Source organism: Trematomus bernacchii, unplaced genomic scaffold (assembly GCF_902827165.1).
Source record: "Trematomus bernacchii unplaced genomic scaffold, fTreBer1.1, whole genome shotgun sequence".
NCBI lineage: Eukaryota > Metazoa > Chordata > Actinopteri > Perciformes > Nototheniidae > Trematomus > Trematomus bernacchii.
This window is the reverse complement of record NW_022987630.1, coordinates 104,032-132,022: the sequence shown is the minus strand read 5'-3', so window position 1 is coordinate 132,022 and position 27,991 is coordinate 104,032. Positions and strand designations below refer to the sequence as shown.

At 41.7% G+C, this 27,991-nt stretch overlaps 1 protein-coding gene across 1 annotated transcript; it reads right to left on the bottom strand.

Annotated features, from left to right (window-relative positions):
• Positions 1-31: 31 nt before the first annotated feature.
• Positions 32-27,991, bottom strand: samd10a (sterile alpha motif domain containing 10a). The gene is made up of 5 exons (XM_034132985.1): positions 27,635-27,991; positions 25,345-25,526; positions 6,517-6,685; positions 1,199-1,345; positions 32-322 (listed from the first exon to the last, which is right to left on the bottom strand). Exons 1-5 carry the CDS (start codon positions 27,645-27,647, stop codon positions 300-302), a joined length of 534 nt encoding a protein of 177 aa, XP_033988876.1. The 5' UTR covers positions 27,648-27,991; the 3' UTR covers positions 32-299.

Below are 27,991 nucleotides of genomic sequence, written 5' to 3'. Positions count from 1 at the left end.
AGAGAGAGAGAGAGAGAGAGAGAGAGAGAGAGAGAGAGAGAGAGAGAGAGAGAGAGAGAGAGAGAGAGAGAGAGAGAGAGAGAGAGAGAAATCACACATTAGAGATCATATTTGATAAAGCAGATTGTCTGGTGTCGTCACAGTTCAGTTCAGTCCGTAGAGATTAGGTGAGATTTCCTCTCGTCTGCGGATCTCTGATCGCTGGACGGATTTATTCCACATCTGATTCACATTAGAGTTCATCTGGGTCAAAAAAATATCCCATAATTCCACATAATCCACCTTTTCCAGGAATGTGGCTACGATATCCTTCCAAAGGTTCCTGTGAACACGGAGAGAGATTAAGATTTATTTTCACATTTAAAGCAAAAGGTCAACATTTCTGAACCTGCCAAACGTATTACACTTGGACATAGGTATTTGTATTACACTTTTTGTTCACAAACACACAGGAGACAAGACAATGAAAACAGGCAAAATGGAGAAGAAAACAAGAATGAAAGTTACAGTGTAGTGTAAGAAATAAAAAACGATTTGATTAAATACAAGGCACAAACACGGCCGGTTATAAGTACGTTTATAAGTGTAAACGTACAAGATTGTGGACTTGTCATTGTTGTACAAAGCTGTTCCCCCTGTTTACAGTCTTTATGCTAAGCTAAGCTAACCAGCTGAAGCTTGCCATACAAAGGAGAGAGTCTTGTTTATGAAACTCTGCTACAAAATGGATGACCATATTTCCCAAAATTACACCTAACTGTAGGGGAAATATTTTCCTAGTCCCATACGGTTGCCTGTTTACAGTCTTTATGCTAAGCTAAGCTAACCAGCTGATGCTTGCAAACGAGAGAGTCTTGTTTATGAAACTCTGCTACAAAATGGATGACCATATTTCCCATAATGCTCCTAACTGTTGGGGAACTATTTTCCTAGTCCCATACCTCTGACCCAGTTGATCAGTCTGCCCTCACTGAGCTCAGGCCTGCACCTCGGGCTGCTCTCAGTGTGTTGTCTCCCTGCCTGTTGGCGTCTCTCTGAGCTAAATACACGGGTCTGGGGTAGAGATCTTGAGCACAGATCTTCTTGTGAATTCTCCGGCCGAAGCTCCAAATAAACCGTCAGTGTTTGCCATCAAAGTTCCTGCTCTCCTCGTGTCTCTCTGAGTCTCCATTGATCCAGAAGTTTCCATCACACTCACCCTGCGCTCTGCTGAGCAGCTGCAGGTTGCGGCCCTCCTCCTGCACCTGCAGCTGCAACACCTGCTGCAGCAGCTCCTGCCGCAGCGTCTCCTGCACCAGACCCATCCTCTGCAGCTTCTCCGCGTTCAGACGCAGCAGCGCTCGGCCTGACGGACACACACATGCAGCTTCTATTATATCGTAACTCTGTAATCCACCTTCCTCTCAATCTCAATCTCAATCTGATCAAATCAAATCAAAGTTTATTTATAAAGCACATTTAAAAGCGATTTTTGGTCGGGCCAAAGTGCTGTACATGTAATAAATACTACATCAGAGGTGACAAGTAGTGGAGTACAAATACTTCCTTACTGTACTTAAGTACATTGTTCTGGTATCAGTACTTTACTCCACTACTTATTTTTCTGACGACTTTTTACTTTGACTTCTTACATGTTGAACACAAATACCTGTACTTTCTACTTCTTACATGTTGAACCCAAATACCTGTACTTTCTACTTCTTACATGTTGAACACAAATACCTGTACTTTCTACTTCTTACATGTTGAACACAAATACCTGTACTTTCTACTTCTTACATGTTGAACACTAATACCTGTACTTTCTACTTCTTACATGTTGAACACTAATACCTGTACTTTCTACTTCTTACATGTTGAACACAAATACCTGTACTTTCTACTTCTTACATGTTGAACACTAATACCTGTACTTTCTACTTCTTACATTTTGAACACAAATACCTGTACTTTCTACTTCTTACATGTTGAACACAAATACCTGTACTTTCTACTTCTTACATGTTGAACACAAATACCTGTACTTTCTACTTCTTACATTTTGAACACAAATACCTGTACTTTCTACTTCTTACATGTTGAACACAAATACCTGTACTTTCTACTTCTTACATGTTGAACACAAATACCTGTACTTTCTACTTCTTACATGTTGAACCCAAATACCTGTACTTTCTACTTCTTACATTTTGAACACAAATACCTGAACTTTCTACTTCTTACATGTTGAACACAAATACCTGTACTTTCTACTTCTTACATGTTGAACACAAATACCTGTACTTTCTACTTCTTACATGTTGAACACAAATACCTGTACTTTCTACTTCTTACATGTTGAACCCAAATACCTGTACTTTCTACTTCTTACATGTTGAACACAAATACCTGTACTTACTTCTTACATGTTGAACCCAAATACCTGTACTTTCTACTTCTTACATGTTGAACTCAAATACCTGTACTTTCTACTTCTTACATGTTGAACACAAATACCTGTACTTTCTACTTCTTACATGTTGAACCCAAATACCTGTACTTTCTACTTCTTACATTTTGAACACAAATACCTGTACTTTCTACTTCTTACATGTTGAACCCAAATACCTGTACTTTCTACTTCTTACATGTTGAACACAAATACCTGTACTTTCTACTTCTAACATGTTGAACACAAATACCTGTACTTTCTACTTCTTACATTTTGAACACAAATACCTGTACTTTCTACTTCTTACATGTTGAACACAAATACCTGTACTTTCTACTTCTTACATGTTGAACACAAATACCTGTACTTTCTACTTCTTACATGTTGAACACAAATACATGTACTTTCTACTTCTTACATGTTGAACACAAATACCTGTACTTTCTACTTCTTACATGTTGAACCCAAATACCTGTACTTTCTACTTCTTACATTTTGAACACAAATACCTGTACTTTCTACTTCTTACATGTTGAACACAAATACCTGTACTTTCTACTTCTTACATGTTGAACACAAATACCTGTACTTTCTACTTCTTACATGTTGAACACAAATACCTGTACTTTCTACTTCTTACATGTTGAACCCAAATACCTGTACTTTCTACTTCTTACATGTTGAACCCAAATACCTGTACTTTCTACTTCTTACATGTTGAACACAAATACCTGTACTTTCTACTTCTTACATGTTGAACACAAATACCTGTACTTTCTACTTCTTACATGTTGAACACAAATACCTGTACTTTCTACTTCTTACATTTTGAACACAAATACCTGTACTTTCTACTTCTTACATGTTGAACACAAATACCTGTACTTTCTACTTCTTACATGTTGAACACAAATACCTGTACTTTCTACTTCTTACATGTTGAACACAAATACCTGTACTTTCTACTTCTTACATTTTGAACACAAATACCTGTACTTTCTACTTCTTACATGTTGAACACAAATACCTGTACTTTCTACTTCTTACATGTTGAACCCAAATACCTGTACTTTCTACTTCTTACATGTTGAACTCAAATACCTGTACTTTCTACTTCTTACATTTTGAACACAAATACCTGTACTTTCTACTTCTTACATGTTGAACACAAATACCTGTACTTTCTACTTCTTACATGTTGAACCCAAATACCTGTACTTTCTACTTCTTACATGTTGAACTCAAATACCTGTACTTTCTACTTCTTGCATTTTGAACACAAATACCTGTACTTTCTACTTCTTACATGTTGAACACAAATACCTGTACTTTCTACTTCTTACATGTTGAACCCAAATACCTGTACTTTCTACTTCTTACATTTTGAACACAAATACCTGTACTTTCTACTTCTTACATTTTGAACACAAATACCTGTACTTTCTACTTCTTACATGTTGAACCCAAATACCTGTACTTTCTACTTCTTACATTTTGAACACAAATACCTGTACTTTCTACTTCTTACATGTTGAACACAAATACCTGTACTTTCTACTTCTTACATGTTGAACCCAAATACCTGTACTTTCTACTTCTTACATGTTGAACCCAAATACCTGTACTTTCTACTTCTTACATGTTGAACACAAATACCTGTACTTTCTACTTCTTACATGTTGAACACAAATACCTGTACTTTCTACTTCTTACATGTTGAACCCAAATACCTGTACTTTCTACTTCTTACATGTTGAACTCAAATACCTGTACTTTCTACTTCTTACATTTTGAACACAAATACCTGTACTTTCTACTTCTTACATGTTGAACACAAATACCTGTACTTTCTACTTCTTACATGTTGAACACAAATACCTGTACTTTCTACTTCTTACATGTTGAACCCAAATACCTGTACTTTCTACTTCTTACATGTTGAACTCAAATACCTGTACTTTCTACTTCTTACATTTTGAACACAAATACCTGTACTTTCTACTTCTTACATGTTGAACCCAAATACCTGTACTTTCTACTTCTTACATTTTGAACACAAATACCTGTACTTTCTACTTCTTACATGTTGAACACAAATACCTGTACTTTCTACTTCTTACATGTTGAACTCAAATACCTGTACTTTCTACTTCTTACATGTTGAACACAAATACATGTACTTTCTACTTCTTACATGTTGAACACAAATACCTGTACTTTCTACTTCTTACATGTTGAACACAAATACATGTACTTTCTACTTCTTACATGTTGAACACAAATACCTGTACTTTCTACTTCTTACATGTTGAACACAAATACATGAACTTTCTACTTCTTACATGTTGAACACAAATACCTGTACTTTCTACTTCTTACATGTTGAACACAAATACCTGTACTTTCTACTTCTTACATGTTGAACCCAAATACCTGTACTTTCTACTTCTTACATGTTGAACCCAAATACCTGTACTTTCTACTTCTTACATGTTGAACACAAATACCTGTACTTTCTACTTCTCACATGTTGAACCCAAATACCTGTACTTTCTACTTCTTACATGTTGAACACAAATACCTGTACTTTCTACTTCTTACATGTTGAACACAAATACCTGTACTTTCTACTTCTTACATGTTGAACACAAATACCTGTACTTTCTACTTCTTACATGTTGAACACTAATACCTGTACTTTCTACTTCTTACATGTTGAACACAAATACCTGTACTTTCTACTTCTCACATTTCCCAAACAGGCTGGTTCCTTTAGTTTGAATGTGTGTTTGGTGGCGTGATCATTATTATTTAGAGTCATTGCGTGCCTATAGAGAGGCGAAGTCCCTCCCCTTCCGGTGGACCTCCATGGGACCTTATTTCGGAAAAAGTATGTATTGAAGTCAATGGCGAGAGAAAGATTATCTCTCGATCCCGTTTGAATTGTTCCACGAATTACACATATGATGTTTGTCAATTTAAAAGATAATTTTCAAGTCAAAAAAATACAAATGTGTCGTAAAACTGTCAAGTAACACTTTCTTTTGTGTGAAACGCTCAATGAACTACATCTCCCGTCTCACACCACACAACATACTGTACACACAAGGGGAGTTAGTCGGTTCGTAAGAGCCAGCATGCGGGACCGGGACTCTGGGATTTGTAGTCTTTCTAGTTGCGTATTTTTCATAGTCTTATATTTCAACAGTTTTACGACAAATTGTGACTTTTTTAACATGGAAATTATTTGTTAAGATTGACAAACATCATATGTGTAAGATAATCTTTCTCTCCCCATTGACTTCAATACATACTTTTTCCGAAATAAGGTCCCATGGGTCGGAAGTAGATGGGCGGGACTTCGCCTCTCTACTGATTTGAACATGTTGATGAAGAAGAGACATGAAGAAGAGGGGACACATGTTGATGTAGAAGAGACATGAAGAAGAGGGGACACATGTTGATGAAGAAGAGACTTGAAGAAGAGGGGACACATGTTGATGTAGAAGAGACATGAAGAAGAGGGGACACATGTTGATGTAGAAGAGACATGAAGAAGAGGGGACACATGTTGATGTAGAAGAGACATGAAGAAGAGGGGACACATGTTGATGTAGAAGAGACATGAAGAAGAGGGGACACATGTTGATGTAGAAGAGACATGAAGAAGAGGGGACACATGTTGATGTAGAAGAGACATGGAGAAGAGGGGACACATGTTGATGTAGAAGAGACATGAAGAAGAGGGGACACATGTTGATGTAGAAGAGACATGAAGAAAAGGGGACACATGTTGATGTAGAAGAGACATGAAGAAGAGGGGACACATGTTGATGTAGAAGAGACATGAAGAAGAGGGGACACATGTTGATGAAGAAGAGACTTGAAGAAGAGGGGACACATGTTGATGTAGAAGAGACATGAAGAAGAGGGGACACATGTTGATGTAGAAGAGACATGAAGAAGAGGGGACACATGGTGATGAAGAAGAGACATGAAGAAGAGGGGACACATGTTGATGTAGAAGAGACATGAAGAAGAGGGGACACATGTTCCTCTCGTGTATCTGTCTGAAGAGTGATCACCTGTGATGGCGTGCTGAGAGAACGCCTCCACGTAGGTCAGGTAGTTGTGAGGACAGTGCTTCTTCAGCCATTTGCACACATCCTGCTGCGACCACATCACCACCGGCCGGATGAGGCTGGGCTGCGTCGGGCTCGTGTGATAAATCCCATAATTATCACTGGAGCGGTACTGCAGACAGAAAAACAAAGAAGAAGAACATGTATGAGAAGACAGGGCTGCGCAGAACGTCTCTTTCAGACATTCAAAGCGTCTCCAATGAAGCTTTCAATGTCTCGTCAAGGTTTATGATGAAAAAATACACATTTTCTGTAATTGTTGTTTAATAAATGTAGTTTATTCTGTTAGACTGCTGCTAGAAATATAAGGTGAAGCATTTGGTTAGATACAATCACAAAAAGATTATTACTAAAATTAATAACCAGTACTATCTTTTTATCGTGAATGTTGAATTGTAAACTTAACAACGCTCTCATGATTGGATCAAACGAGTCTCAAACTGATTATATGGAAAGTATATAAAGTTATTTGGACATTAAAGATGGAGCTCGAGCCGCCACCTGCTCCATAGCTTCTCTCTGGACACACTGACTGTACATTTATTTTTAATTTAATATTCCATTGCCTGCTCTCTTAATGTTAATAATATCCGGTCTACTGTATATTTTCTACTTTTTAATTCTATTTTGAGATGTTTAAATTCTAGTATTGTTTATTTGTTCTACTTCTGTGCAATGCCTTGTTTTGTGTTGTTGTTTTTTATGCTGCTGCAACGCAAACATCTCTCAATTTGGGATCAATAAAGTACCTCTTGTCTTATTTAGCTTAGCTTAGCATACAGACTGGAAACAGGGGGAAACTGCTAGCCTGGATCTTATATAGAATAGAATATATATTGTCATCATACAAAGTACAACGAAATGTATTTGGCAACTCTCACTGCTGTAACGAATAGACACAATAAATCAATAAGAGTGGTAGAAGCAGAGGTCGTAGCGATGACCGTGCAACGAGATAACATCCAGTGTCTTTGAGGGGTGGAGGTGTGTGTGTGTGTGTGTGTGTGTGTGTGTGGTGTGTGTGTGTGTGTGTGTGTGTGTAGGGGCGGACTGGGACTAAAATGTAGCCCGGTACTCTGGACCGGCCCACTTCGGTACCGCTAGTAATTTGTCAACGAGGGGGGGAGGGGGTGCTAGTGACTACCTCAGTACCACAGGTAAATACCTCTAGTAAATTGTCAATGGGGGGTGGGGGTGACTTATAAGTGACTTATCCAACCGGCCCACATCGTCCGACCGGCCCACTTCGCATTCGTCCCGATGGCCAGTCCGCCGTGTGTGTGTGTGTGTGTGTGTGTGTGTGTGTGTGTGTGACTGTGTGTGTGTGTGTGTGTGTGTGTGTGTGTGTGTGTGTGTGTGACTGTGTGTGTGTGTGTGTGTGTGTGTGTGTGTGTGTGTGTGTGTGTGTGTGTGTGTGTGTGTGTGTGTGTGTGTGTGTGTCTATATAGAAAACCTCCTACACTTCTGAAGCTCACGTTAAAAAGACAGATTGTGCTTTTCCAGCTCCTCCACTGCTCCTCATCCTGAGCGGATCTCAGGATCTCTCTTTATTCTTAAAAGACGCTCAGGGTGTGAGAAGCTGTGAGGGACCAATCAAAGTGAGCCTTTGATCAGTCAATCAGCGTTTAAAGATTCAGCAGCCTCAGCGCTTCCCTCTCAGAAGCTGGAAAGTGCTGCTTCTAAAAAAATAACTAAGGTGAAACTAAAAGCTGGCTTTCATTTGAAGTGGAGGTCGGCCTCGTGTCACACTGAGGACTGTCAAGATACTCTATCGTTTTTAGAGTTTATTTGAGATAAGAAATGCTCTTTAATAACAATTACTATTATATTTGTAAGTGTTTACCTTCATCAGCTCATGTTTCAGTGTGGTACGGCAACATCTAATCATTACTTTAATTATCCATTAATCTGCAAGTCATGTTTTAGAATAATTAACTAACTAATAGTGTGGTCAATAACAAGTCAGATAATAGTGAAAAATGTCACAGTTTTAATATGTTTTTGTCAGTTCAAGACACAAAGATATTCACTTGAATTTGATATAAAAACAGAGCACACAAAACCGCATTTTCTGACATTTAAAACTAATTTAATTTTAGTACGATATACATTTTGTCTATTGACTAATCAGTGCTGTTCTACATTATTGTGCAAATCGTTTTAAGATGTGATCTGAGCATTCATCTGAACAACCATAGCCATTCAAATAACCTTTAATAACATTTCCTCTACAGTAAATATATATTGATTTGCTTCAAAATGTCCTATTTGGATTTTCTTTTCAGTAAAACAATAAATACATCCTATAAGTTTTTTAAAAAGTGTCTACTGTGATGCAACACACCAACAAATGGATGAAATTAGTAAAGTTATAAACGGATTACACAAGTCGTTTTAGTTTCACTCAAGATGACGACTGAAAACTGAACTCGTCTCAAATTGTTGATTTGATTTCTTATTTTGTGTGTCTGCCTGTTTGGTGAGCACACAATGAGCTTCATTAGGTTCATCATCAACATTTACATCACATAAACTCTCCCCAAATTCACTTTTAAAACTCTGTCTCAGCAGTGAAGAGATAAGTTCCTCCAGGTCACTTCCATTATGCTAATTTCAAATCTCTGTTTGGAGAGCCTGGCTGCAGCTCGGCCTACACAGAGAGATGATAACGCACTTCAGATTAGCACAAAGGAAACGGTCGTGCTGTTCGAGGGTCACTTTTTTTCCCCCCCTCATGTAGAACTTGTTTAAAACTAAAAACAGTAAATAATCAAGCAATGGTTGCGTGGTGGGATTCTTTTTAAAGTAAAGTATTGAAATAGGCTTTAATAATATGTTAGGTGTACGTATGTCTGAGAATATATGATATTGAGGGATATGTATTTGTTGTTAGTGGAATCCAAGTTGCTTTATGGATAACTCAAAGTCTTAAAGAGGTGGGGCTTTGCAAATATGGCAACAATCTTCAAAACTTCATCAACCTCATTTCACATCTCGATCACATGCTAAATCCTATTGGAGTACATATTTCTGGTAAGTCAATACATCGATAGTCTATGTGCAATAACTGCATTTGTATACTCCTGGTTGAGGATGTATTTGACCATTTAAAAGGGTGCAAGCGCATCAGGTTTTCTGCTAAAGTCAGAGTTACTACGAGCTCGTTATTGTGAATATACTCGACTTATTTGTATATCTCTAAATATGATTGCATTGGAATTTGAGTTGAAAGACTATAAATGATCATATTTAATTAAAGCAAGGCCCCGTCCACACGGAGACGAAACGGGTTGTATCCGCTAAAGTTCTTTATCGTATAGACGGTTCGTCCACACGAGGCCGAAACGGAGCCGCGGCTTCGGCTAACCCGAAAACGATACACTTTGATAACGGCTCCCAAAGTGGGTATGGGGACCAAACGCTTGCAGCTCCGTGTGTACGCCCTATACGATCATAGCCCCGCCTCTCCTGCTCACCCCCGCATCATTGCTGATGCGTTTCGCCAACAACAACAACAACAACAACGGCGGATCACAGGGTTGCGTTCGTGCTCCAGACGCTACTGACCATGATGTTACAGATGTTGGTAATGGAGAACTACATGTTGCTTACTAGAAGGGCAACCAGGCAACCATGGCAACCATGCTCGCTGCTTTTGGTGTATTTTGTGGCGGATGTACAGCGCCACTTACAGGCCCGGCATATGTACTACAGCGTCTCCAGCGGGTCGAGCGGTCTCGTGTGGACGGACACGTTTATTGAGCCGATACCGTGTGGACGGAAGACTTTTTTGATATCGACTTCGGTTTGTTTTCGGTTTGTTTTCGTCTCCGTGTGGACGGGGCCTTAAGTGAGCTCACAATAAAACAGCAAAAGGAAAAGCGAAGGTAAGGAAAGTAGAGAGAGCAAAGTATCGTAGGAATAGGACAATGTGCAGGTGACAGAATAAACTTAAATCAAAGCCTTGAAAGGAAGAGAATTTTGAAGAGGAATGTCAGAAACTCTTTGCATCGTTTTATATGTTCATACATGTGGCAGAGGAGCTGCTTCTGTCACAACACACGGAGATAATGGGGATCAAAACACACAAACAAACAATCAAAGACACAATCAGAGCACTGAGCTTCCTGATTCCTGACTCACTCTGATCTACCATTATCTTGAAGGTTTTTAAAGCTTTTATTTATGGATCAGTGCGTGAATATTAAAGGGCCCATGTCATGGCCATTTCCACTGATCATAATTACATTGTTGAGGTATACTAAAATAGATTTATACTGTGCAATTTTCCAAACTCACATTGGTTTCTCATACAGCATCTCTGTCAAGCATGTGTATTCAGCAGTATTCACTTTCTCCACTAAACGACTCGTTGGAGCTCTTGCCCCCCCCCTCCCTGTGAGCCTAGTGTGCTCCGATTGGTCAGCTCGGCCACTCTGTTCTGATTAGTCAACCACCAGAGAGGCTCCGCCCGCTTTTTTCGGGGAACATCAGTGTTCCAGGCGTCGGTACAGCTGATATTTTATACTAACTAACCGAACTGAACCTACAACTGTTGTTATAGAAGAGTGTGACGGCCTCAGGGCCTTTGTCTTACGGTGGGGTGGAGCTGAAGAGGGTAATCAGCGCGATCACGGACACTTCCGTAGCCGGTGCTATTAATCCCAGCGGCCCGGAGTCTCTCTCCAAAGCGGCTGCAGAAGGACGAACTGAGCGACCCTCTCCCCTCGACCACCTATCTCTGCATTTACCACAATAAATGTGCCGTGGTTTTGTAAACTCGTGTATGTCTCCTTGCCTTTCCGTTGTGGCCTACGAGCCGACATAACAAAGAGTAAGTTATTTTTACCCGTTATAAACTACTACTGTTTGATGAGAAATCAAATCATGGTTTGCTATATATGAATTCAGGGAAGAAAGGATAGGCCTACTAAGTATTTCCATTAAACTTTATTTTTAGAAATGTACAAAATGAACATAAATATACATATATACACACGGTATATCATCCATTCCTCCTCCTCTTGCCTGCGCACAGCCGGTGCGGTGCGGTGCCTTTTAGCACGAGGCCTCAGTAGTAGTAGAATCCCTTCCCCGTCATGGATTGTCCGCCAGGATCTGGCTGGACGAAATCAAATGCAAATCACAAAATATTAGAGAAACTTAGTTGTTTTAGATTCGTTAGTAGTAGTTGTGTAATGAACAGCTTGCCTGCTAATATGCTAACCTAGCTTTGTTTACCTTGGTAGCTAACACGATATGAACGTTAGCTTGGAGGAAAGGCAACTATAATGCAGTGTAATAAAACTACTATGAACAAAAGCTAGTGGTTCATATTAGGCTAGCAATAACGTGTTTATAATTGCAATCGTATACGGGTATTCTGCTACCATACAATGTAACTTGCATGAATACATTGTTTTGCGCTAGCATACAGCTAGCCTCGTTAGCTACATGCAGTATATGTACTGTCACAATGTACGGTAAACCGGAGTATACTGTATGAGTATTCCGTGTGTGTGACTGCAGACATTCTCCTGCCATGACAAACATGTAAGGCCATCTGCTGACATTGTAGTTGATATATTTAAACGCTAGCAACGTAGCATCACAAAAATGTTTTTCCGACCAAATCTAGCTCTAGCGAGGAGTCAGATTCAGCACTGCAGGATTGCTTTGCATCCACGGATTGGAGTGTGTTTGAGGACAATAACATCAACACACACACGGACACTGTCATCTGCTACATTGGGAAATGCATCGATGACGTGGTACCGAAGGTTTCTGTACGGACATTCCCAAATCAAAAGCCCTGGGTAAACGGTGAGGTGCGCGGCAAACTGAAAGCGCGCACTCTCGCGCACACAGCGGGAGATTTGGAGGAGTACAGGAAGTCTAGGTATGATCTCCGGAGAGCAATTAAAAATGCAAAGAGACAGTACAAAGACAAGGTGGAATCTGACTTCAAAGGCTGTAACACTAGGAATATGTGGGCGGGACTAAGGACAATGACTGACTACAAAGGAGCAGCGGGGGGTGCTGCGGGAGTGTCTGCGTGCGCATCTCTCCCAGATGAGCTAAACAGTTTTTTTTGCACGCTTTGAGAGCAGCCAGGCTGTGGAGGGTACAGAGGGACCAGGAGCTACACTGCCCTTTTGTTTTTAAATAGGGCAGATGTGTGTAAATCCTTTAAAAGGGTTAACCCACACAAGGCTCCTGGACCTGATGGCATCCCTGGCCGTGTTCTCAGGGTGTGTGCAGTTCAGCTGGCAGAGGTGTTCACAGACATCTTCAACAGGTCCCTGCTGCAGTCTGTAGTCCCCACATGTTTTAAACACTCCACCATCATTCCTGTCCCCAAAAAGACAATCATCACCTGCCCCAACGACTACCGCCCAGTAGCACTCACCTCCATCATAATGAAGTGCTTTGAGCGGTTAGTCAAATTATTCATCACCTCCTCCCTCCCTGAATCTCTGGACCCCCTGCAGTTTGCCTACAGAGCAACAGGTCCACAGACGACGCCATAGCCCTCACCCTCCACACTGCCCTCTCACACCTGGACCCGAAGAACAGGAACACATATGTGAGAATGCTGTTCATTGACTACAGTTCAGCATTCAATACCATTGTGCCCTCCAAGCTGGCCATCAAGCTCAGAGACCTCGGGCTCAACAGCGCCCTCTGTGACTGGATCCTGAACTTCCTGACGGGCAGACCCCAGGCAGTGCGGGTGGGAAATATCACATCCTCCACCCTGATTCTCAACACCGGTGCCCCTCAAGGCTGCGTGCTCAGCCCTCTCCTCTACTCCCTGTTCACCCACGACTGCGTGGCCACACACAGCTCCAACACCATCGTGAAGTTTGCTGATGACACGACCGTCATCGGCCAGATCACAGACGATGACGAGACGGCGTACAGAGAGGAGGTCGAAAACCTGACATCTTGGTGCCAGGAGAACAACCTCCATCTCAACATCAGCAAAACAAAGGAGCTGATTGTGGATTACAGGAAGCAGCAGGGAGAGGGACACGCCCCCATCGCCATCAATGGGACTACGGTGGAGAGAGTCAAAAGCTTCAGGTTCCTTGGGGTCCACATCACTGAGGACCTGACATGGTCTCTTCACACCACCACCATCACCAAGAAAGCTCGACTGCGGCTCTTCTTCCTCCGCAGGTTGAGGAGGTTCAAAATGGATTCCAGGATACTCTGCAACTTCTACAGGTGCACGATAGAGAGTATCCTGACCTTCTACAGGTGCACGATAGAGAGTATCCTCACTGGCAGCATGACGGCCTGGTACGGCAGCTGCACCGACCTCGATCGTAAGGCTTTACAGAGGGTGGTGAAAACTGCACAGCACATCACCAGGACGGAGCTGCCATCCATGGAGGACCTTTACTCCCAGCGGCTCAGGAAGAAATCACTACGGATTATCAAAGACCCCCATCACCCCAGCCACAAACTGTTCTTTCTGTTGCCGTCTGGCAGACGTTACCGCAGCATCCTGGCAAGGACAAGAAGATTCGGAGACAGTTTCTTCCCGCGGGCAGTGAGACTGTTAAAAAATTGAACTGTTGAAACAACATCAAACATTCATCTGCTACTCAGTAGTATGTATCTAATACCTAATATATATATATCATTCCAATAACTTGTATATAGACTCATACTGCACTATTCCACATCATAACTTTATTTCATTTTTATAACTATTATTATTTTTGTATTGCTCTTGCTCTTATTGTTATTATGTTATGTTATTATGTTGCATTGTTGGAGAAGCCTGTGACATAAGATTTTCAACTGCATAATTACTCTGTAGCTATGTCAGATTGACAATAAAGAACCTTGAACCTTGAACCTTGAGCTCCGTGTGTTAGATCGGTTGCATACACGCTACGCCAGCTATAATGTAATTACGTTTCGCGACTGACCGCACGGCAAATCACCCGGAGTATACTGTCAATAGGTATTTTGTGTGTGAATGCAGACATTCTCCTGCTATGAGATACATGTATGCAAGGCCATCTGCTGATATTAGAGTTGATATATGGAAACTCTAGCAACTTAGTTAGCACAGTTAGCACTGTGCCAATGGCTTAGCAGTCCAACACAGTTTACACATTTAAACAGTCTTGTTTGATAAATACACAAATAACAATGCAAACTTACAGGTTGTATACCCGGATCTTCCCCTGCTCCAAACGGTCCAAACAAGCTGTGCATATCCGGCCTCAAACTGGGCAATGTTTTGGAAGCTTTCGTCTGTGAAATGCCGGTTCTTCGAACCTCTGGAGGAGGAACACGCCGCTGCTGGTGTGGCCATAGCTCTTCGGGATTGGTCCATTTCGTTCCGGGTACCGCATGACATCAGGCGGTACCCGGAAGAATCAAATGGGCAGTGACGTATCTCCAACGAGGCGTTTTGGGGAGGTATTTTCTGTGTTAGAGTTTTACTCGCTACAGGGTGTACTTTGAGGGTTTTGACTCTGCACACCGTTTACATGCATAAAAACCTTCATAACACACAAGGGGACGGGTAATAACCGGAAAAGCATGACATGGGAGCTTTAAACTTCTGAATTGGGTCTCTGTATGCATGCATGTATTTAATTACCACACAAAGCAGCGGTACGTCTCATACTGTTTTCAGAAAGCAGTATTATCGCCCCAAACATTCAAATTTCTGCAAGTCATGATTTTCCATATTAACCAAACTGCCTATTTAGTTGACAAAGGGATTCATTGTTTGACCACTAAATGTGAAAAATGTCAAAATCACAATATCCTAAAGCCAAAGGTAATTAGCGAACAACTTATTCTGTACGTTATTATATAAAATAAGATGAATAAAACGTGCAGATCCTTTTTATTTAGACGCTGGCAGTGAAGAGTTTGGTGTTCTGGCTGGAAAACTGACAAATGATCATTATTTTCCCGCAACAATTACTGAATGTACTGTTGAGGAGAATATAATGAGTGTTTACTGTTATTGATCTCACACCAACATGCACAGTGTGCTGGAGTATAAACACGCAGAACAACCTGTGGAGTTCGTCCTCTGACTTCATAAAGTCCCTGTTGTTATACATCGTTGGCTAGCGCTCCAACACATTGTGATGAGACGACTTTAAGCGGTTAAATCAAATCATGGTGAGATTATTTAAAGAGATCTTTACCAAATATAGCACAAGTCCATATTGTGATTTCAATAAAACGTTGATAGGTTGTGCAGCCGTACATGGTGGGGTTGTTTTTAGAAGACAAGTAGTAAAACTGGCTTTAATAACATTTTTAATTGAATATATTTAACTGAATTAGGAACTAGTTTCCCTCCTAAAATATATGATAAAGATGTATTTGTTGTTATACAAACATGCAGAGAAGAGTAACTCAAATTAGCACGCACGCACGCACGCGCGCGCGCACGCACGCACGCACACACACACACACACACACACACACACACACACACACACACACACACACACACACACACACACACACACACACACACACACACACACACACACACACACACACACACACACACACACACACACACACACACACACACACACACACACACACACACACACACACACACACACACACACACACACACACACACACACACACACACACACACACAGAGGATTGAGGCAAACAAACAGCGCATTGTATTCCCTGTTATCATCCCAGCCCAGCTCTGTGTGCAGCTCATTACTGCTTTAAAGAGCCTTTCACTGGAGGGGGGGGGGGGGGGGGGAGACAGGCCCAAAGACAGGGGCTTTCTTCACTTTTAACCAACAGCTTTAAATGAGGACAGTTTACAGAAAAGTGGATGCTCTTATCAGACGAAGAAGGCTGCTATAAAATCAACTCTGACGCTGATTCTCATATAAATGTTTAGCATACAGTTGTTACCGTGCAGCAGCGTGTGTATCAGAGTGTGTATCAGAGTGTGTATCAGAGTGTGTATCAGAGTGTGTATCAGAGTGTGTATCAGAGTGTATATCAGAGTGTGTATCAGAGTGTGTATCAGAGTGTGTATCAGAGTGTGTATCAGAGTGTGTATCAGTGTGTATCAGAGTGTGTATCAGTGTGTGTATCAGAGTGTGTATCAGTGTGTATCAGAGTGTGTATCAGTGTGTATCAGAGTGTGTATCAGTGTGTATCAGAGTGTGTATCAGAGTGTGTATCAGTGTGTGTATCAGAGTGTGTATCAGAGTGTGTATCAGTGTGTGTATCAGAGTGTGTGTCAGAGTGTATATCAGAGTGTGTATCAGAGTGTGTGTCAGAGTGTATATCAGAGTGTGTATCAGAGTGTGTATCAGAGTGTGTATCAGTGTGTATCAGAGTGTGTATCAGAGTGTGTATCAGAGTGTGTATCAGAGTGTGTATCAGAGTGTGTGTCAGAGTGTATATCAGAGTGTGTATCAGAGTGTGTATCAGAGTGTGTATCAGTGTGTATCAGAGTGTGTATCAGAGTGTGTATCAGAGTGTGTATCAGAGTGTGTATCAGTGTGTATCAGAGTGTGTATCAGAGTGTGTATCAGAGTGTGTATCAGAGTGTGTATCAGTGTGTATCAGAGTGTGTATCAGAGTGTGTATCAGAGTGTGTATCAGAGTGTGTATCAGTGTGTATCAGAGTGTGTATCAGTGTGTATCAGAGTGTGTATCAGTGTGTATCAGAGTGTGTATCAGAGTGTGTATCAGAGTGTGTATCAGAGTGTGTATCAGTGTGTATCAGAGTGTGTATCAGTGTGTATCAGAGTGTGTATCAGTGTGTATCAGAGTGTGTATCAGAGTGTGTATCAGAGTGTGTGTAGATAACCCGATTTGTGTTATGTGAGACTGAAGGGGATGTTGCATTGGTTTTGTTGCTTTCGTTGCAGTTTTATATATATCTTAGAATGTAATTTAGGTTAACTTCCTGTTTCATTTGTATGCTTTTATTTTGAAGGCGAGATTACGTGTTTGACAGGAAGTTGTTGTGGCATTAGCAGTGGCGTTTTTATATGTACAAAAGTGGTGGGGCACAAAAAACGTAGATGTCTATAAGCTTCTGCAGTGACGTGCAGTGAGGTTCATGGCTGCTGAGGCACTGGCACTGACTCTTCAGGTTTACAAATATTATATTTTGACCTAAACCAAAATATAATATTATTTTCAAAAGCTTTTTTTGTCTGATGCTTCGATTAATTTTAAACAGACAGTTCAACAAAAGGATACCCAAAAAATGTAATTTTATCATTTAAATATTGAATTGTTCTCTCTTAGTAAGATCCCATTTTCAATAAAATGGCGGTCTTACCTTGACTTGAAGATGAAGTCCATTTGCCTATCCTTCTGGACAAACATTTCTATTACTTTTTTGTAAAAGTCCTCCTTATCTTCTTGTAGTTTCAAAAGTCTATCATAAATCTAATCCATAGATTTATGATAAAAAATTATATAAGTAGGGTAGACATGTGGATGTTATCCGGCTGAACAAAACGTGCATTTATCTAACAGGTACGTTTCCCACAGATCTTATTTTGAGCTATTTTCTAAAATCCTCTGGAGAAATCTCATTGCTTTTTTGTGCTTACTTCCTGGTTTTAGGACGCGCCACTGCAGCTCTCTCGTCTCCTCTTCACACAGCACACTTTTCGCGGCACACGTACTTACAGCCAATCAGCTCTGAATGATTTGAGATGACGTATGGTGGGGATGGTAGCTCCGTGCCCCTCTGGTCATTATTTTTTTGCCACACACATTACATTACAAAATACTCTGAGCATGCGCAGTGTAGTTTTTACAGTCACGTTCACTTCACAGCGAGAGGAAGGGGCATAATCAGGTTTTGTCCCACATGGCTCTAAACAGCTCAATAGGCACCACTGTGACTGTAGACACACTAATTAGAAGAACACAGACTAAAACAGCAATGTACAGACGAATCAGATGATTAAACATGATCTTAAAATATATTTTATATATTTTTTTTTTTTTTTTTTGCATTTTTGTAATCATTATTTGTAATACTTTCTGCTGACACTAGGTGGGGCTGTGCCAGTCGCCACTGGGCATTAGAAATAACTTGACGGAGAAAGTAATATCTTCTATGTAATGGCGGAGAAAGAGAAGAACGGACTGTATGTTTTAATGTTAGCACCCCCCGAAGAGGCTCAAGCTCTTACGTTGGGTCTGGAGTTACAAATAAATTCAAATTCATCAGTAAAGTAAAGTCTACGACCATAATTCGGAGGGAAATGCTACAGTGTGTATCAGAGTGTGTATCAGAGTGTGTATCAGAGTGTATATCAGAGTGTGTATCAGAGTGTGTATCAGAGTGTATATCAGAGTGTGTATCAGAGTGTGTATCAGAGTGTATATCAGAGTGTGTATCAGAGTGTGTATCAGAGTGTATATCCGAGTGTGTATCAGAGTGTATATCAGAGTGTGTATCAGAGTGTGTATCAGTGTGTATATCAGAGTGTGTATCAGTGTGTATCAGAGTGTGTATCAGAGTGTGTGTCAGAGTGTGTATCAGAGTGTGTATCAGTGTGTATCAGAGTGTGTATCAGAGTGTATATCAGAGTGTGTATCAGAGTGTGTATCAGAGTGTGTATCAGAGTGTGTATCAGAGTGTATATCCGAGTGTGTATCAGTGTGTATCAGAGTGTGTATCAGAGTGTGTATCAGAGTGTATATCCGAGTGTGTATCAGTGTGTATCAGAGTGTGTATCAGAGTGTGTATCAGAGTGTATATCAGAGTGTGTATCAGTGTGTATCAGAGTGTGTATCAGAGTGTGTATCAGAGTGTGTGTCAGAGTGTGTATCAGAGTGTGTGTCAGAGTGTGTATCAGAGTGTGTATCAGAGTGTGTATCAGAGTGTGTATCAGTGTGTATCAGAGTGTGTATCAGAGTGTGTATCAGTGTGTGTATCAGAGTGTGTATCAGTGTGTATCAGAGTGTGTATCAGAGTGTGTATCAGAGTGTATATCAGAGTGTGTATCAGAGTGTGTATCAGAGTGTATATCAGAGTGTGTATCAGTGTGTATCAGAGTGTGTATCAGAGTGTGTATCAGAGTGTATATCAGAGTGTGTATCAGTGTGTATCAGAGTGTGTATCAGAGTGTGTGTCAGAGTGTGTATCAGAGTGTGTGTCAGAGTGTGTATCAGAGTGTGTATCAGAGTGTGTATCAGAGTGTGTATCAGTGTGTATCAGAGTGTGTATCAGAGTGTGTATCAGTGTGTGTATCAGAGTGTGTATCAGAGTGTGTATCAGAGTGTGTATCAGAGTGTGTATCAGAGTGTATATCAGAGTGTGTATCAGAGTGTGTATCAGAGTGTATATCAGAGTGTGTATCAGTGTGTATTAGTGATGTGTCGGTCGCGAACGAGCCGATTCTTTTGAACGGCTCTTTGGTACGAACGAGGGGAACCGAGTCCTACTTGGTGAGAGCCGTTCTTGTTATCGTTCAATCGTTGGTCCGCACTCACTGCCTTCCAAAATCCACTCGCCTTTTAAAAAGCTTGATTTTGTTCCCCAAACGTATTCTGTGAAGATCCGCCCCTACTCAGTTTGGTAGGTTTCAGCACGAGGAGTGAGATGGGGTGGGTCTTAACGGAATACGCGAGAGAGAGAAGTCATAACAAGTGGTACGTACAGGACAGGTAGACAACGTGTTTTTCGGATGGAAAATGAGCCAAACGCGAAAACGCAGCTGCATTTGGATGCACTTCAACCAAAACCCAGGCAGTGATAAAGCGCACCATTTGTAAAGGCAAAATATCCTTTAAAGCAGGATCAACAAATAATCTCCATCGCCACTTAAAAACACAGTATCTAATATTAAGAGTTGCATGAATTTCATTCAAGGCAAGGCAACTTTATTTACTTAACACATACAGAGGGTAAATTCAAAGTACATTCACTGACATGATGACATGGATATGGCGCCACCTTGTGTCATGTTTACAATGCCGATTATTGACATTAGGTCTGGCAATACAGTCAATCATTATCCTGGTGATTATTTTGCAGATAAACCTAGTAACCTTAAAAAAACGGCTCTTTTGAACGGCTCTTTTGAACGGCTCTTTGAAAGGAACGGAGCCATAAGATCCGGCTCCCTTCAAAGAGCCATAATTCCCATCACTAGTGTGTATCAGAGTGTGTATCAGAGTGTGTATCAGAGTGTATATCAGAGTGTGTATCAGTGTGTATCAGAGTGTGTATCAGAGTGTGTGTCAGAGTGTGTGTCAGAGTGTGTATCAGAGTGTGTGTCAGAGTGTGTATCAGAGTGTGTATCAGAGTGTGTGTCAGAGTGTATATCAGAGTGTGTATCAGAGTGTGTATCAGAGTGTGTATCAGAGTGTATATCAGAGTGTGTGTCAGAGTGTGTATCAGTGTGTATCAGTGTGTATCAGAGTGTGTATCAGAGTGTGTGTCAGAGTGTGTGTCAGAGTGTGTATCAGAGTGTATATCAGAGTGTGTATCAGAGTGTATCAGAGTGTATGAGTGTATCAGAGTGTGTATCAGAGTGTGTATCAGAGTGTATATCAGAGTTTATAAAACGGACAAGTCAAATCAAGCAATCTGATTGGTTCTTAGCCGTGATATACTGAGCGTATACCACGGGTAGAATTGTAAGTTACTTTTCACAACAAGTCAGTATCCCTCCGCGTCTGAGATAAACAGTATACAGTTGGGCTGAAAAGCAAACTGCCTGCAGTTTGCTTTTCAAACTGGAACAAGAAAGCAGCGGAGAAGTAACGGGCAGAAACCCTCCTTTTTACGCAGCGGTCCAGACATAGACATCAAACGGCAAAAACATATTCAGTGTGCAGTTCCTTTGGCATTAGGGCAGGGATATCTAGATACTTTCCAAGGTTTGACATAATGAATTGTGCTACTTTTAAAGCAAGCAACGATGTTTTCAAATCTGTAATCAAAAAGGTCCGCAAAAACATTTAAGATTAACTTCGACCTCCGGGGGGGGGGGGGGTCTCACTATGGAGGAGTGGATTGAGGAGTGCCTATCTCCAGAAAGCACCTAAACGACGACATGCAGAGCTACGTGAAGAGCAGGTCGACCAACTGGAAAAGTATCACCATTCAAAAGCTTTCTGATGCGGGTCTTGAAACAAAGCAGAGAAATTATGACCGTTAGTGGCCACAGGTGAGAAAGCTCTCTCCAGAGCTACTGGAAGCCGAATCTCTGGGACCGGAGAAAGTGGAGCAATATTCTCTCCACGCCAAGCAACAGCCTAGAACAACCTCAGCCTATACAAGTAACCACGTAAGCCATGCTACTGATGCTGGACAGGTTTTCAGAGGGTGCACAATAAACGGCAACATACACATTAATGTAAATAAATAGCCAAATAATGGATCAACGCTCTCTGTCTAATATGTTCGCTAGCTGTTAGTGTTGTTGCATAGCAACCACCTCGCACTATGTTTCGTGCAGAAGGCAACGGAGGGACTATTTTATTTTGAACATCATTATTTACTAATAACAACTATTTAAATTAGAGTGTGTATTTTTCTTTCATATTGCCACACTTGGTAACCGTTTTATAAAAGCAATAGCTCACTTCAGGCCGTGATATATGCTCATTATATCACAGCTAAGGGGGTTGTCGACCCTCCGCTTCGCGTCGGGCCGAACCACGCCCCTTAGCTGTGATATAATGGCCATATATCACGGCCTGTCGTGAGCTATTGCTTAAGTATATCAGAGTGTGTATCAGAGTGTGTATCAGTGTATATCAGTGTGTATCAGTGTGTGTCAGAGTGTGTATCAGAGTGTGTATCAGAGTGTGTATCAGAGTGTGTATCAGAGTGTGTATCAGAGTGTGTATCAGAGTGTGTATCAGAGTGTGTATCAGTGTATATCAGTGTGTATCAGAGTGTGTATCAGAGTGTGTATCAGAGTGTGTATCAGAGTGTGTATCAGAGTGTGTATCAGAGTGTGTACCAGTGTGTATCAGAGTGTGTATCAGAGTGTGTATCAGAGTGTGTATCAGAGTGTGTATCAGAGTGTGTATCAGAGTGTGTACCAGTGTGTATCAGAGTGTGTATCAGAGTGTGTATCAGAGTGTGTATCAGAGTGTGTATCAGAGTGTGTATCAGAGTGTGTATCAGAGTGTGTATCAGAGTGTGTATCAGAGTGTGTATCAGAGTGTGTATCAGTGTGTGTCAGAGTGTGTATCAGAGTGTGTATCAGAGTGTGTATCAGAGTGTGTATCAGAGTGTGTATCAGAGTGTGTATCAGAGTGTGTATCAGAGTGTGTATCAGAGTGTGTATCAGAGTGTGTGTCAGAGTGTGTATCAGAGTGTGTATCAGAGTGTGTATCAGTGTGTGTCAGAGTGTGTATCAGAGTGTGTATCAGAGTGTGTATCAGAGTGTGTATCAGTGTGTGTCAGAGTGTGTATCAGAGTGTGTATCAGAGTGTGTATCAGAGTGTGTGTCAGAGTGTGTATCAGAGTGTGTATCAGAGTGTGTATCAGAGTGTGTATCAGAGTGTGTATCGGAGTGTGTATCAGTGTGTGTATCAGAGTGTGTATCGGAGTGTGTATCAGAGTGTGTATCAGAGTGTGTATCAGAGTGTGTATCAGAGTGTGTATCAGAGTGTGTATCAGAGTGTGTATCAGAGTGCTCCTGCTCCGTGTTGCAGGGCCGCTCTATTTAAAGCTAAAAGCCTGTTCGAGCCCACCCCCCCCACCCCCCCGCAGGGCAGAGCGACTTCCTTTCTCTGCTAACAAAGTGTTCATCTGCAACAATGTGGGGAGCCCGGACCCATTGACTGCTTTCAGACATTTCTGTACAGACATCTGAGCGAGAGGTCAGTGAACACCAGCGAGGGATGTTTGCATGTGTGGTCGTGTTTTTAAGGAAATAAGAGAACGATTTGTTTTGATCATTTTTAGAGTAAGCAGTAGATGTGTTGTGTGTCTTCAAGACGAAGGGATGCAGCGGGACGGATCATGAAAAGGAAAGTTGGAAACTACATGTTTGGGCTATAATGATCTCTTTTCTGCAGCCACTACAAACCACAATCATTATTTTCAATTCAATATTAAGAACTGTTTGCATCAATTTGAGTCCAAATCCAACTATTTCGATATCATATTCGGTAACTTTTAAAGAAAATTCCAGCTTCTTAACGTGAATGTGTTCTGGTTTCTTCATTCCTTTAATATCTCTGATTTGTTGACATAACAACAACCAGATAATTGACATGTTTCGCCATCAATCCATACGTTTTCAACTATTAAACTCAACGCCGAATTCTGTGATTCTTAAACGTTTCAATCTTCTGGTTTCTTTACTCCTCTCTCCTCTGATTCGATAACTTGAAGGTGTGGACAAAACACGACGTTTAAGATCTGAATAACAGTGTTGAGATGAATCGACGATGGAAATAATAGTTTGTTGCGGCCCTGATGGCCTTCACCTTTTGTTGAGTAGCATCGAGCTTCATTTAGCAGGAATAGAGCGGTGCAGGGATGATGTATGTTTGTAGTTCGACCCTGAAGGAAGCTGCTGGTTCCCTCCACAAAAAGCAACGGGATCTCTCCATAGGATTTTGGAATATTGTAAAAAATAAGATCTGTGTAAAACGAACCTGTTTGATAAATGCACGTTTTGTTCAGCCGGATAATCTCCACATGTCTACCCTACTTTTATAATTTTCTAATCATAAATTGAATGGCCAGAAGCAAAATGCTAACGTTATCTACAGCCGAGTACAGCAGCACGACTTCAACGTCACGCTAACTTAAAGTGGACCTATCATGCTATATTTGAATAATATAGTGTAGGACCATACCTATATAAGGCATTTTTATACTTTTTTTTTTTTCAAAATACCAAATAGATCATGCATTTTAGCCATGCCTCATTTTGCTCAATTTGACATTTTTTAGCTCTGTTTTAGCAAGGGCTGATTCAGTGAGAACAGCACCACCTACAGGCCTGGCATATGTACTACAGCGTCTCCAGCGCTTTCGAACGGCAATGGCCGTGGCTGTCTCCTCCTGATTGGTGGAGTTGGCCCAATAGCCGTAGCGCCACCGTCCTGACGTCAGGACAGTGTTCAAATCTGGATCAGTTTTTATCAGATCCGTTGCAGCCCCTTTTTTAGAGATTTGGGTATGGAGGAAAATAGAGAGGGTTGTGTTTTCTGACACTTGGTGAGTTCCCTGGAACACCGGGGACACATATTCATGTATAAAAGACGTACAAAAGTGCATTTTGCATGATAGGTCCCCTTTAAGATCCATATTCAAACACACAGATTCTAAATGGTACGAGTTGAAGCGTTTGTTTGAACAGTTTGCAGGAGGCAGGTACTTGCTTTCAAGCAGAACAGGGCAAACTAACTTAGAGGAGTGTTTACGTGTTCGGCGTAATGACGTACAACGGCCTCCACAACTTCTGTAGTCCTATTCAGCCACTTGGTAACAACCATCGTTTTTCAGACACGTCAACTCTTCAGAAATCACCAGTGGGGTCACTGCTGATGGATTTAATGTCGTAGAACAAAACGTGATCCGTCTCTTCAATGTGTCTCAACCTCAGACCTTATTTCCAGATATTTTCCAAAAACGAGTTCAAAAATCCCGTTGACTCTGAGACGAGGGAACAGGAAGTGGTAACATGCTGACTAACTTCCGGGTTTTAGGACTCATTCCTGCACCACTTTATCTCCTGAGTGTGGAGAGTGAACAGCAGTACTGTAGGTGTCTCCTGCTCTCAGTACCTGCAGGGCCCCGGTGCCCGGCTGCTGCAGAAGCTTCACCGCTCGACCTCCTGCTGACTTCTGCCCGCGGCCATCGTGCCAGGTTAGATTCCCGCCTGTGCGTCGACTCAGCTGGTGCTTGAAGTCCTCGGGCAGAGCTCTGTACTCCACAGCCGGCCTGACGAAACTGAAACTGGCCGCCGCTGGAGAGATGAAAGCAAGAGGCATAATGATTAGACAGCTGGGTATACATGTTACTTCCTGCTCTGCATTTTCCATTCACTTGACTTGTGTTGTGTTGTGAGCACACTTCCCTCTCTCCTCTGTTGACACGTGTGTGAATATTACATTTCTGAATCGGGTTTTTGTATGCATGCATGTTTTTAATTAACACACAAAGGAGCGGTACGTCTCATCCTGTTTCCAGAATGTTTTCAAAAATGCCATTTCTCCTAGAGCTGCAAGTCATGATTTTCCATATTAACCAATATGCCTATTTGGTTGACAAAGGGATTCATTGTTTGACCATGAAACATGTCAAGATCACAATATCCTAAAGGCAAAGGCAGCTTATTCTGTACAACCAATATTTTATGTTATCAAACAAGAGGAATACAAATTGCAGATCCTTATTATTTAGACGCCGGCAGTGAAGAGTGTTTGGTATTCTGGCTGGAAAACTGACAAATTATAATTATCTTCCCGCAACAATACATGCTACAACAATGAGCATGAGACACAGTCGCTCAGCTCTACGTGAGTTGAAAAACAAAAAGCCTGACTCAAGCCTGTTATTCAGGATGATGTCACTATGGAACCTGCTCGTACCTGTTTTACTGAGCAGCTGTGAGGTAACCTTCACAGACACCTGAGCCTGGAGCACCTGGGTCATTCAGGAAGTCAGTGTCTGTTTGTGCAGAGTCTGTGTGTGAAATGTCAGGTCCTGTGAGAGGAGAAACGTTCTCTTCATAACGAGGAGGCATGCAGGCAGGCATCCAAACTCCTACACAGCGAGGGGGGGGGGGGGGGTTTCCAACAGCCAGTAATTAAAGAAAGTGTGGATCTCCAGTAAACAAACTGTTACTGGCAGAAAGCCACGGGTCATTACTGATTCATGCGCCAGATTGGGAGAATGTTCTCACCGTGTTTGAAGCCATGTGTGCAGCTGTGTTTGTGTGTCGGCGAGCCTCGCTAGATATCTTAAACTGAGAAGAGGAGGATTTGAAAAGAGGACAACACGAGAGCAGGGACGCGGGTTGCAGGAGATGAAAGAGTGTCTTTTAGTTTTCTGTCACTCCACATCTGAGCTTGTCGACACGCTGAGAGCCGAGCTGAGTCCTGCAATCATCGAGGCAAACCAGTGGCATTATGAAGAAAACTCTGAGTGCTATCTTTGGTTTCTTTGAGCTGAAACTCCAAGGCTCTGTGTGTGTATACGCTCCTCCAGAGTCATCCCCCCCAGGATGCAGCTGTGCCCACAAACGTGCCCTTTTCCCGGATTAAACACATTTAATTAACACCACTTGTCAGGCCCAGCTTTTTTCTTCCATGGGAGGAAAATAGTCCTCATTAGCTTGCACGCATATAAATTACAAGCACCGAAAATAAAAGTCTTCCATGCACAAAGATGTTTTGAATAATCTCCCGCAGGCAACATGTTTCACTTGAATCTGCTCTGTGGATCACTTTACATTTCACTCAGGCTTTAACTCAAAGTGACCTAAAATAAGTGCAATCAACCATGAGGGTCCAAATTTAGAATCCTGCGAGTGCATTAGCTTCAAATAAGCCATCAAGTTTAAGTGCATTCAACAGGGGGCAACGCAGATACTGCATAGCTTTCTTTTTTACTAACAGTAAAGCATTCCTGGTCAAATAAAACATGCAAATCATTTATAATTCGACACATGTAGAGAAACTGAAATGCTAAACTGACCACAACAACAGTGAGCATTAGACTGGGTCGCTGTCCTTTCAGCACCAAGTCACTGACCACCAGCAGACCCCCCTTTACCTACATCTGCATACTGTCTCTATACTGTCTCTATATTGTGCAAACAGCTGAGTTTAAGCAGCTGTATCATAGTTCCTATTCCCTAAAGTAGATGTATTGTCATGTTTAAACCTCACTCTGTGTCCTCTCTCCTGTCACAGCAGGCCTTTTATCAACAGACCACTAACCCACTTGGCAAACCGGTCTCACGAGGATTGAATTAAACCAACAAGATCGACGTCGAACTTTCTCCCCTTTTTTTTTTAAAGGAGAATTTAGACTCATTGATTGTAATTGAATAAACAGAGAGTGGCTTACCGTCCACAGCCATGATGGTGTTTCCGTGTCGGGTTCAGTGAGAGTCTCCCATGTCTCCGCTGACCCCCGGGCTGCGGCTCCTGCTGCCCGCCTCTCCGCGCTCTATTTACCGGGAAAAGTTTGAGAGGCTCGGCAGGAGGAGTGACGCTCCCCGGACAGCCGGTAAAATGCGATAAAAAGCAGCTCCGGTGTGTTTCTCGTAGTTTCTGTTGGACAGGAATGTTCCCGAGCAGCTGAACGACTGGGTCTGCTGGTTACCGGCGTGCACGCGCGCTCGTTCACGTGTGTGTTTGTATATGTGTGTCGTGAGAATGGGACGTGCGGCTTCTTCTCAGAGCAGCCCGGGCTCAGAGTGCT

Excerpts from the sequence above, each read along its gene's own strand:
- samd10a (XM_034132985.1), bottom strand. Across the intron at positions 6,686-25,344 it reads CGGGCACCGGGGCCCTGCAG|TACCGCTCCAGTGATAATTA; the intron begins GTACTGAGAGCA and ends TTCTGTCTGCAG. Across the intron at positions 1,346-6,516 it reads CTCTCAGCACGCCATCACAG|GCCGAGCGCTGCTGCGTCTG; the intron begins GTGATCACTCTT and ends TGTGTCCGTCAG.